Source organism: Halichoerus grypus, chromosome 1 (genome assembly GCF_964656455.1).
Source record: "Halichoerus grypus chromosome 1, mHalGry1.hap1.1, whole genome shotgun sequence".
Lineage (NCBI taxonomy): Eukaryota > Metazoa > Chordata > Mammalia > Carnivora > Phocidae > Halichoerus > Halichoerus grypus.
In genome coordinates this window covers 75,764,717-75,777,367 of record NC_135712.1, presented here as the reverse complement: position 1 = coordinate 75,777,367, position 12,651 = coordinate 75,764,717, and the positions used below count along the sequence as shown (strand labels likewise).

Genomic DNA, 12,651 nt, shown 5'->3' with positions numbered 1-12,651 from the left:
GTATTTCTTACTGTAGTGATTCTGAAAGGTGTGCAGTGGTACCTAATTTTGTTCTTTTAGATTTTCATTTCCCTTACGGCTGATGATGTTAAACATCCTTTCCTGTGTTAATTTACCTTCTGAATATCCTTTTCAGTAAAATGTCTCTTTAAGAGTTTTGACATTTTAGGGGCACCTGGGTGGCTCAGTCGGTAAAGCTTCTGACTTCAGCTCAGGTCATGATCCCAGGGTCCTGGGGTCTAGCCCAATGTCAGGCTCTCTGCTCAGCAGGGAGCCTGTTTCTCCCTCTCCCTCTGCTGCTCCTCCTGCTTGTGCTTTCTCTCTGTCAAATAAATAAATAAAAAACCTTAAAAAAAAGACTTTTGATATTTTAAAATTGGGTTGTTTAGATGGATAAAGAAGAGGTGGAGTTTGCACACATACACACCCATACACAGAATGATGTTTTACCATTCACGACAACATGCTTGGACCTAGAGGTATTATGCTAAGTGATATAAGTCAGACAAAAAAAGGCAGATACCATATGACTTCATTTATATTTGGAATCTAAAAAAAACAAACAAAAAACAGAGATAGATTTGTAAATACAGAGAACAAACTGGTGGTTATTAGAAGGTACGGGGGAGTGGGTGAAATAGGTGAAGGTGATTAAGAGGCACAAACTTCCAGTTATAAAATAAATAAGTCACAGGGCTGAAAAATACAGTATAAGGAATATAGTCAATATTGTAATAACTTTGTATGATGACAGATGGTAACTACACTTAGCATGGCAAACATTTGTTAGTGTATATAATTGTCAAATCACCATGTTGTATACCTGAAACTAATATAATATTCTGTCAACTATACTTCAATTTAAAAAAAGTTGGGTTGTTTGTAGTGTGATTACTACAACTTTATTATTCTTTTTCAAAATATTTTTCAATATTTAAGGTATTTCTCTTTCCATATACGTTTTAAAATCAGCTTGTCTAGGGCGCCTGGGTGGCTCAGTTGTTAAGCGTCTGCCTTCGGCTCAGGTCATGATTCCAGGGTCCTGGGATCGAGCCCCACATCGGGCTCCCTGCTCAGCGGGAAACCTGCTTCTCCCTCTCCCACTCCCCCTGCTTATGTTCCTTCTCTCACTTTGTCTCTCTCTGTCAAATAAATAAATAAAATCTTTAAAAAAAAATAAAATAAAATCAGCTTGTCTATATCTATAAACAAATCTTGCTAAGATTTTTTTTATTGGAATTTTATTAAGTCTGTCAATTAATTTGGGGCGAGAATTGACATCTTTTCTATGTGGAGTCTTTCAATCCATGAATAAATATGATATGTCTCCTGCATTTTTTTCTATTACCACTATAATAAATTACCAGAAACTTAAAGACTTAAGACAACATTCATTTATTATATCACAGTTTCTGTGAGCCAGAAGTTCAAATACAATGTTCTCTGCCTAGGGTCTTACAAAGTTAAAGTGTCAGCCAGGCTGTGTTCCTTTCTGGAGGCTCTGGGGAATAATACAGTTCCAAGGTTGGGCAGAAGGTTTTTGCAGTTTTTATTTAAATTCCAGTTAGTTAACATACAGTGTAATATTAGTTTCAGGTGTATAATATAGTGATTCAACAATTCCATATATCACTGGGTGCTCATCCCAACAAGTGCACTCCTTAATCCCCATAACCTATTTAACCCATTTCCCCACTCACCTCCCTTCTGGTAACCACCAGTTTGTTCTCTATAGTTGAGTCTGTTTCTTGGTTTGCCTCTCTCTCTCTCTTTTTCTTCCCTTTTCTCATTTATTTTGTTTCTTAAACTCCACATATGAGTGAAATCATATGGTATATTTGCTGTTCTCTGACTGAATTATTTCTCTCAACATAATACTATCTACCTCCATCCATGTTGTTGCAAATGGCAAGATTTCATTCTTTTTTATGGCTGAATAATATTCATATATATATATATATATATATATATATATACATATATATATATATATCCCCCACATGTTTATATATATATATATCTCCCCCACATCTTCTTTATCCATTCATCATATTCATCATTCGATGAACACTTGAGCCATTTCCATAATTTGGCTATTGTAAATAATGCTGCTGTAAACATCGGGGTGCATGTATCCCTTTGAATAGTATTTTTGTATTTTTGGGTAAATACCTTGTAGTGAGACTGCGGGATCGTAGGATGGCTTAATTTTTAACTTTTTGAGAAACCTCAATACTATTTTCCACAGGGGCTGCACCAGTTTACATTCCCACTGACAATGTTAAGAGTTTCCTCTTTCACCACATCCTCAAGTTATTGGCAGCATTTTATTTCCTATGTTGGAGGCCGTAGGTACCTTTTCTCTTACTGGCTATCAGGTTGTTAGCTGAAGGTCTCTCTCAGCTCCTGAAGGTCACCTGCATTCCTTGACAGGTTGCTACATTTATCTTTAACATCAAAGGCCAGTTGGGTTCTTTTCTTGCTTCACATTTCTTTGATTTATCTATCTGTTGCATCTCTCTGACTTTAACGAGATAAACTTCTTTGCTTTTAGGGGTCGATGTGATTAGATTGAGCCCATGTGGATAATCTAGTATAATCTCCATATTTTGAGGTCCATAACCTTGATTATATTTGCACAGTTCCTTTGGCTAAGTAGGGTAACAAAACAGGTTCCAGGGATTTAGGGCATGGGGCCATTTTGCCAACCACATATTTCTATTTATTTAGGTCATTTTTGATTTATTTTATTAACATTTTGTATATTTCAGCATACAGACCTTCTACATGTTGGTTAGACTTTTAGCTCAGCATTTTTTTTTATAGTTTTTTAAAAAGTTTTGTTTTCCATTGTTATTGCTAGTATATAATAATATATTTAATTTTTGTGTGTTGACTATGTATGCTGTGACTTTACTTATTTAGTTCTTTTTTTGTAATAGATTCTTTAGGATTTTCTGTGTTGGAAATTGCATCATCTGTGAATAGCCGTATTGTACTAGTTAAGACTTCCAGTATGATGTTGAATAGCAATACAAATGAACATCCTTGCTTTGCTCCTGATTTGAGTGGAAAAGTATTCATTATTCAACATTAGATGTGATATTAGATGTAGGTTTTTTGTAGATGCTCTTTATTGGTTTGAGGAAGTTCCCTTCTATTCTTAGTTTGCTAAAGCTTATATCATGAATGGATACTGAATTTTGTCAAATGTTCTTCTTGCATCAGTTGATATAATCATGTGGTTTTGCTTCTTTAGATTTTTCAAATACTGAATCCAGACTTGCATATCTGGGATAAACTCTGTTTGGTTTTGGGATATCTATACATTTGTTTTCTTGTACCATCTGTGGCAGAGTTTGGAATCAGAGTAATGTTGTGTCATAAAATGAATTGGTAACTGTTTAGTCTTATTTTCTGAAAGAGATTATGTAGAATTGGTATTATTTATTCTTTAAATGTCTGATAGAATTCACCAGTGAGATCATCTGGAGCTTGGGAATTTCTTTTTTGTAAGGTTTCGAACTGCAAATTTAATTCTTAAAAATAATTATAGGACCAATAAGATTGTTCATTTCATTTTGGATGAGGTTTGGTAGTTTGTGGGTTTTGAGATATTGGTACATTTCATCTAAATTGTGTAGTGTATGTGCCTAGGGAATTTAGTATTCCTTTATTACCATCTTAATGCCCATGCGATCAGTAGTGATGTACCCTCTTTCATTTCTGATATTAGTGACATGTGTCTCTCTCTTTTTTTTTCTTCTTGGTTCACCTGGCTAGAGGTTTAGCAATTTTTTTTGTTGTTGTTCTTTTCAAAGAACTAACTTTTGGCTTCATTTTTTTTTCTTTTAAAATTTTTGATCTCTACTCTTCGTTATTCCTTCATTTTGCTTGCTTGTTTTATTTTTCTCTTCTTATTCTAGGTTCTTAAGGTAGAAGATTAGATTATTGACTTGAAATTTTTCTTCTTTTCTAATATAAGCCTTATAATTCTACAAATTATCCTCTAAGCACTACTTTAACTGCATCCCACACATTTTGGTATGTTGTATTTTCATTTTTGTTCAGTTTAAAATATTTTCTAATAGTTGTCTGTTTTAACCCATGAATTATTTAGACACACAATTGGCCCTTGAACAGCCTATTTGAGTTGTGCAGATCCACTTATACACAGATTTTTTTTTCAATAAATGTACTACAGTATTGTAAATGTATTTTCTCTTCCTTATGGCTTTCTTAATAACATTTTCTTTTCTCTAGTTTACTTTATTGTAAGAATATAGTATATAATACATGTACAAAATATGCATTAATTGACTGTTTATGTTATTGGTAAGATTTCCAGTTAACAGTAAGCTATTAGTAGTTAAGTTTTGGGGAAGCTAAAAGTTATGCATGGATTTTTAACTGTGTGACTGGTTGACACCCCTAATCCTACATTGTTCAAGGGTCAACTGTATATTCCTTAATTTCTAAGTATTTGAATATTATCCTGTTATTTTTCTTTTATTGGTTTCTCGTTTAATTCTATGGTTAGAGAATATAATGTTCAATTATTTTAAATTTGTTAAGGTTTGATTTATGGTACATGATATAACTGATCTCGGTGAATGTCCTATATGTATGTACGTGAAAAGAATATGCTATTATTTACTTTCGGAGTCCTCATATAATTGTTTTATGCATTCTGCCCAGGTTTATAGCTGCATTCATTGAGAGAAACAGAGTGGATTATGCTTACTTCATTTTACTCAGAATTAGAGTCTTCCATGTCACTTTGCCGATATTTTTGATCACTGATAAATATTCTTTTCTGAAGTATTCTTCACAAGGGTCCATTTATGGTTCAAAAAAACTATAAACTAGATAAAAGATTGCTGGTGAAAATAACTTTGATTTCTTAATCAAATGCCATCTCTTCTTTTCTGTAAAATGAGATAATTAATAACTTGTCCTATGCCCTTTAAAGGCTTATTTGTTAGATCTTAGGTGAGCATACATGCAAGATCTGCTCAAACTTTATTAGTAAGTTAGAGAAGTAAGTTGGATACAGTTACTAACTTTATCAATAAGTTAGGACCTGGATGCGTCAGGACTCAAGGAGGTGATTTGGCTGCAGGGCTGATACATGGATGACTATCTAGGGTTTGTGGCTTGGTGTTAATGGCCAGGTTTTCAGTGGACAGATCATGGCAAAGGACATCTGTCAACCAGGAATGAAGCAGGTGATAACAACTTTGTGGTTACAGGAGGCTTATCCAGCTTGGAGCAAGGCCTTACAAAATTCAGGGGACAAAATTCAGGCTTCTGGAAAAGAGTGCTAAAAAGCACCAGGTTGAAGGTCGAAGCCCCAGCTAGGCTGGTGGGCTTCAGAGAGTGGTTGGGATCTGGGTACGGGCTATATGTGGAATCAGGATACTGAGGGAGAAATCCAGCCCTGTGGCCTGGCGAAATGTGCAGAAGGAAGGCAAATGTGATTCACAGATAATACCAGCCTTGGGGCAGCCGACCTAGTTTCAGCCTATCACCTGTTGGCCTCATGAGAGAATCATTGGTCAGAGCTGACGCGGAGGTAAGGAGATCCTTAAGCTTATTAAACCTAGAGAATGCAGACAGTGGAATGATTCATATGCAGGAGTTGCTGATAAAGTGGTGACCCCACGTTAACAATCATCGTTAATATTGTTGTGGATTACGTAGAAATGAGTGTATATTTGAAACTCTTTGCTAGGTAGTATAGACATCCGAGTTGATATACCAGGAAACAATGGAATTAAATATGAGAGAAGTACTCAGACCTTAGAGAGGACGTATGAAAATGATTATACCGTAGGTAAAATGGATAGTGCGGAAAAGGCTGACTGGGAATTTATTTTTGTAAGTTGCAATCATCTGAAGCAAGGGCAGAGTCTGTTAAACACCATGGCAATAATCTAAAGCTAGGTTGTCATTCAGACCATGAGAAACCATGCGTTATTAGGCAGGTTCCTTTGCTTTCTTGACAGCCTCTCCATCTCTGAAAATATCCAGCACCTTCTCTCCCCAAGAAACAAGAACCAAAAATGTATGACTAGTCGCAATAATAAAATTCCAAGGGAGAATGCAAGACGATGTTAAATGAACCAGCCAACCTCCTCCCACTAACCTTGGTACCTTTAGTCTGTCAAAACCAGCCTGCACATATATGTTAAGAAAAAAAAAAAAAAAGAAGAAGATAGCAGGAGGGGAAGAATGAAGGGGGGGAATCGGAGGGGGAGACGAACCATGAGAGATGATGGACTCTGAAAAACAAACTGAGGGTTCTAGAGGGGAGGGGGGTGGGAGGATGGGTTAGCCTGGTGATGGGTATTAAAGAGGGCACGTTCTGCATGGAGCACTGGGTATTATGCACAAACAATGAATCATGGAACACTACATCTAAAACTAATGATGTAATGTATGGTGATTAACATAACAATAAAAGAAAGGGGGGAAAAAAAACCAGCCTGCACAATCACATTTCCTTTTCAGTCTTCTTTATTCTAATTCATCACAGGACAGGACTGACCCTGGATTTGTGTTTGCACACAGGTTATCTTTAGATTGGCTTTACCTTGATGACCTGATGCGCCTCTGGCATAATCCAGTTACCCGGGGGAATATCAATTAAGGCCCTCAATCACACTAATTAGAATGTCTTCTAAGTGTTGCCCTAGGAATTCAGCAGCTTATAAACAGGCAAATTGGGAAAATCTAGAGGTGTGAGTTTTGTTTTGTTTTGTTTTTTTCATAGACAAAAGCAATTTGGGAGGTAGAGTGCTTTAGCATAGCTAAGTATTGGAGCTGAAGTTACTGTGCCCTGAATCTGCAATGAAATATCTAGCTGTTCTCCACTGACAATGATTAATGCAGAATTATTAATTACTTTTATTAATGAGTTGGATGAGGACGTAGGTGGCGTGCTGATCAAGTTTATAGACGACACAAAGCTAGGAGTTAAACAAGTATTTCGATGGCAAGCTCAGGAGACAAAATGATTTCAAGACAGAATTTAGTGGCAATCCATCCAATACAAGCCCAGAAGAAACGATCTCCAGAAGACACAATCACATCAGTCTTCTAATCAGAAACCGTCAGTGGGTCCCTATTTTCTGTTTAAATTAAATCCCAAGTCCTTTGCTATTCAGGGCCTTGCATATTCTGATCCTACTACTCCTGCCTTCCAACAACGTCTTCTATAGTTCTTTTACTAATTCCCTGTGCTTGAGTCAAACTGAATTATTTACAGACTATTTCCTTTTTATGTTCCATGCTTTGCCTGTCTCTGAACATTATTACCTACGGAGTTTCTTTTCCCCACTTTCCTTCTGCTTCAATTCAGTTCTTGCTCAGTCAAAAGCTACCTCTTGTACTTAGTCTTCTTTGATTGCCTAGGCTGGAATAATCTCTTTCTTTTGTTAATCTTCAGTAACACTTACCTGTTCCTCTCTGTGTTTATCACTGTTTACTTTGTATAGTCATTATATTTGTACCCATTTTAAGTCTCTGCTAGGCCTTCTTAGTGCTATAGCTTCTGTCTGAGAAATCTTTGCATATCTTATAGTGCTCTGCATGTGTCTTCTTCATAGTTGATGATGATGAAGTGGTCTATCTCCTCTCCTGGGGAGAATTGCCTTTAGAGGAGGCTCCACCTCTTGCTCACCAGAGGGCCCTGCAATTGTATCAAAGAGACTTGTAAACAGAAAGTGCTTCACACATGTTTCATTGACTAAATGAATGACTGATAGAAGAGTTCCTGAGGTTAACGGTGTAGGTATTGGAAGAGAATGGTGGTGGTAAGAAAGAAACCTTTAATCTCTGAGGTAAAAATAGTTGTTTAGGATGTAATAAACTCACTTGTAACTTTTGAACAGTCATGCTAAAGAAGGAAGCACAAGTATGAACTAGAGATTTGTGGTGATGTGTGGTCAAGAGAGGTGAATGCTGTTGGAAACTTGCATTGTCCTTTAACGTGACGATAGACTCTGGATTGCTTGGGCAGTACCAGTTTATACCTTTTGTTTCAGGGGCACCCTCTTCCAGGTGTCTCATTTTAAGTGCTGTTATCTGGCCACCCTATTTATCAAATACCTCTTTGCACTTTTCAAGATGGTGGGTCCTTTTGGTGGTGAAACTTGTGCCATAGGCTTATGTTGGCTGGAGGTGGGTATAAATCTCATCTCTGGCACTTACTAGAAACGTGATCAGGACAAGTTACCAAGACCTCTGTAAGCACTCTTATGTGGCTGCTGTGTTCAAAACAGCGACAATCTTGAATATGGAATTTTTCAGTAATATCCATGTGTCAGTATTTATAACCCTATCAAGATTTTGTCGGGGGGAAGATATGTCTAGGGCAGTAGGGTTTAAATATTTCAGAGTTGTTAAATCTCTAGGTCTTCCGTATTAGAGATCACACAACCAAATGTAAGGGCAGAGTTCTTGCTACTTGGCTGTTTCAGCTAGTTATCAATAGAAAGGGTAAAGGTAACAAAAATTGGACTCCAGCCTCATCATTTGTCTCTTCCAGGGAGAAGAGGAGAGCAGGCACAGCAGAGCATGAGGTTTAGATATTTCCCTTTACTCTAAATTCAGAATGTGTTGGACTATAGACCAAGTCTGCATCCAGGATTTCTAGACCTTCTATTTATCACTAAGAAGGAGAAGTGTCTGGATCATAAAATATTTCCAATTGGGAACAGACCACAGGAATGCTAAGGAGGGGAAGAAGATCAAATTTATCTGCCAGAAATGTGACTCCTAGTGAAAAAAATCAAGAGGAATATTTTTCTTAAGGAGGCAGTTGTAGTTGAATGATTAAGAGAGAGTTCTGGAGCCAGACTGCTGGAGCTTAATCATTATTCTCCCACTTTCTAGGCAAAAGATGTTGGTTATGTTATTTAAACTTGTCTCAGTTTCCATATCTGTAATATGGGTGTTAAAAAAAAAAAAGTCTTATTGGTTGGTTCCTGCAATTAAATTTGTTAATATTGTAAACATGTTAGAACAGTTCCTTGTCCATTGTTAGCTTGCGTATGCAGTAATTATTACTTAAGCTCTTGAGAGTGGTAAGTACTCTCCCTTAACTTTGTATTTATGTTGACAGGATGGGACTTTTGTGGTGTGTGATGAGTCTCTACTTCTATGGGATCCTACAAAGTGATGCCTCAGGTAAGCGAATAGCTTTTGACAATCTATTAAAATACGAATTACCTATAATATGTCAATTCTTTCTGAAAAATGAGTTAAGACTCCATAATGTTTATATCCATTGTCTTCTGTGGTACCACAGAATCATAGATGTGACAGAATCATAGAATTTTGGTGATGATACCTCTAGTCTTCAGGGCACACTGTGTACTTGGTTGGGGCAGTGCCCTGGTATGTATAAATACAGGAATTTTCCATCACCTTCACATCCAAACCAACTAGAATCCTGCTTCTCTCCCTTTACCTCAGGTCTACAGTGATGGTAGCATGACTGTTTTCCAAACTTCAGCCAGTGGTGGAGGAGACATTGAGGCTAATAGTCCACTAAGACCTTTTAAGAACAAATGAATAATGATGGGTTTCTGTCATACTGCTGCTATCTAGGAGAGAAAGGACCTACCATTAGGCTCATTTTTTTTTTCCCCCCTTTGGTTGTTGCTTCTTAAGAGAAACCAGCCAAAGCTTGAGTTTGAATAACCAAATTCAGTCATCATGGGTCTGGATCATATGAAATCAGAGTCACAAGGGATTTGAAAATCCATCTTTTCAGAGCTCCTCTCATCTCCAAAATTACTGCTCAGAACCAGTCTGTGGTAACTCTGCCTAGTGATCATCTAATTGCAGTCCATATGTCTTTGGACTGACTAAGTTCTTAGAAAGTTTTTAGTGTATATAATTGAAATTTATTTTTGTCATTTCCACATTTCTCCAGTTCAACTGCTTGATTTTTTGTAGAAAATACTCAGTCCAGTGGTTCTCTAATTTTAATTCAGGGAACCTAGATATCTTTGAAAAAGCTTCTCATGTATAATTCCTCTGAAGACCACAGATGATACTTTAAATATCATTACTTTAATTCCTCTTCTGTGTGAGAGGTCTTCAGAAATGTTAAAATAGTGATCGTATAGCCATGACAGTGTTTTCCGATATATGTCTTCAACTGCTCTTCACATGGCATGGATTGGAGCCCTCTCATCCCAATTATCTTTTCTGGGTATGTTTTAGTTTTTCTATACCACTTAAAGCATTTTATTGGAAACCAAAAATAACACTAAAGGAGGGGTATAACTAGGACAGAATACAGCTCAAAGCTGAGAGAAGTGTAGATAACTTCCAACCTTGTTGGCCCTTTTCACAAGGAAAGCATATTTCCTAATCTGGACTGGTATTCAGCTGAGATGCACTAGGGCACAGATCTCCTGGCTATGTAGACCAGCGTCTGTCCTGCATGACTGAGTGTCCCATTTGACTGGTCAGTGGCGGTGATGTCCTGATTTTTAAATATGTTAAATATAACCCCTGATTATTATTAGTTCTTATTTGATTTAGTTCAGTGCTTGAATATTATCTGCTTACAGAGGCCTTATTTAACCACCTTAGCTAAAATAAGCCTCCCGATCACACATCTCTGTATCTACCTGTAGTTTCCTTCCTGACACTCATCATTTCTCGACATTATATTAACTTTCTCTTGTCTCTTCCTCCCCTGCTTTTCCTTCTTTCTGTTCTTTTTTCTTCCCATCCTCCTCCTCTCCCTTCTTTCTTTCTCTCTGTTTCCCTCCTTCCCTTTCTCCTTCCCTCCCTATTTCACTGCTTATAAACTGTCCGAGGACAAGGGCTTATCCTCTTTGTTTGTTACCCAAATACTTAGAATTATATTAGAATTATATTAGAATAATTATTGGCACATAGACATATAGTAGGTGCATGCTCACTCTCTCTATATAAATATATATTATAAATGGATGGATATATATATACACATACATATATATACATATTATATATATATTATATATATAATATATATAATAAATGGATGGAAAAAAGTCCCTTCACTTCCCTTTTTGCCAAAACTGACCAATTTTATAATGGGACTTGTTTGGATTCATACCAGTAATTCATCAATGTAGTTTTATGTCCTGCCTTACCTTGAAGGAAAAGGGAGAGGTGACCATGTTATTCTTGTTGAGAGATGAGTGACATCCCAGAAGTTTCTGGGTGCTAGTGTCTCCCCAGCAATCCTGGCAATGTTGCCTTTCTGAATGACCTTTACTGTAATCCATCCAAGACGTACCCTGCCCCCACCCCAAATGCTATTGGAAAGTGAGCTTTCTACCCAGGAACTGTGACTCATAATTCTGCCAGTGAAACTGACTTCTTGAATAAGATAAGTTCTCAAACCAGCCCCATTCAGTCACCATGGGAGCAGGAAACATGTTGTAATCCCCTCAGCCCATCTGGCACATGCTCATTTGCCTTCCTTATGAAAAGGTATATTGTGTCTGTGTCAGTGATGCACTTCCTAGTTGGAGGAAGAGGAACAAAAAGGAAGTGTTGTTGACAAAAATAAAAGGGACGACTAACTCTGGGCTACGAGGGGACAGAAGGGACCATTGCACATTTTGAGGGAATCAATGAACCTCTCGTGCATCAAGGTATCACTTCTTACAATGATGTAGTTGCTGGCAGACTTGTTGGCCTTTCATGAGGTTCTTCTGGTGCTTCAGGTACCCATCTTAATGGAATCACAGAGTGATGTGAAGAACAAAGGAGAAATAACCAGAAAACCCTAAAGCAATGTACATGCATATGATATTAGTAGGAGTTTTGTCTGGTTGTTCTGGGCCTTTCTATGTGGACCCTTCTCCTAAGAGAAGCCCCACATTTTAAAAAGAAGCCATTTGAACATAAGAGCTTTAGTTCCATGCAGTTTTTTTTTAATTTAATTTTTTTTTTTTTTTTTTTTAGAGAGAGAGAGAGAAATAGCATGTGCATGAGTGGGGGTAGGGGGTGGGGGGCAGAGAAAAGAGGGAGAGGGAGAGAGAGAATCAAGCAGACTCCCCACAGAGTGCAGAGCCCAATGCAGGGCCCAATCTCATGACCCTGAGATCATGACATGAGCCAAAATCAAGAGTCAGCCACTCAACCAACTGAGCCGCCCAGGCGCCCCCCATGCAGTGTGTGTGTGTGTGGTTTTTTTTTAATTGGATATTTATTTATTTATTTATTTTTGTTATTATGTTATGTTAATCACCATACATTACATCATTAGTTTTTGATGTAGTGATCCATGATTCATTATTTGCGTATAACACCGAGTGCTCCATGCAGAACATGCCCTCTTTAATACCCATCACCAGTCTAACCCATCCTCCCACCCCCCTCCGCTCTAGAACCCTCAGTTTGTTTTTCAGAGTCCATCGCCTCTCATGGTTGCAGGGTGTTTTAAGTGCAGTGAACTGGACTTCAAGGCACAGAATTCTGACTCCAGAACAGTCTTTCTTGTAGCAGTACTGTGATTTCCTTTTTTGTTCAGGAAAGTGGGAGCAACATTTTCATCTCAGGTGGCCATAAAAGCAAATACTTAAAAGCAAGCATTTACTTTTGAGGAATTAAAGCTTGGATAATTATAATGGT

At 37.4% G+C, this 12,651-nt stretch overlaps 1 protein-coding gene across 12 annotated transcripts in view; it reads left to right on the top strand.

Annotated features, from left to right (window-relative positions):
• IL1RAP (interleukin 1 receptor accessory protein) overlaps positions 1 to 12,651 on the top strand; it is a 133,985-nt gene that overhangs the window by 36,931 nt on the left and 84,403 nt on the right. For 10 of the 12 annotated variants that reach the window (XR_004922167.2, XR_004922168.2, XR_004922169.2 and 7 more), the window contains one exon: positions 9,128 to 9,192. The exons of 1 other annotated variant lie outside the window; for it this stretch is intronic. Coding sequence is in view for 5 of the 11 variants with exons in the window: in XM_036107946.2 (XP_035963839.1) it covers positions 9,128 to 9,192 (65 nt within the window). In the remaining 6 variants the exon portion in view is untranslated. Of the gene's footprint in view, positions 1 to 8,493; positions 8,586 to 9,127; positions 9,193 to 12,651 lie in introns of those variants that run through there. One more of the 12 variants, XM_078067996.1, reaches the window with a different exon arrangement.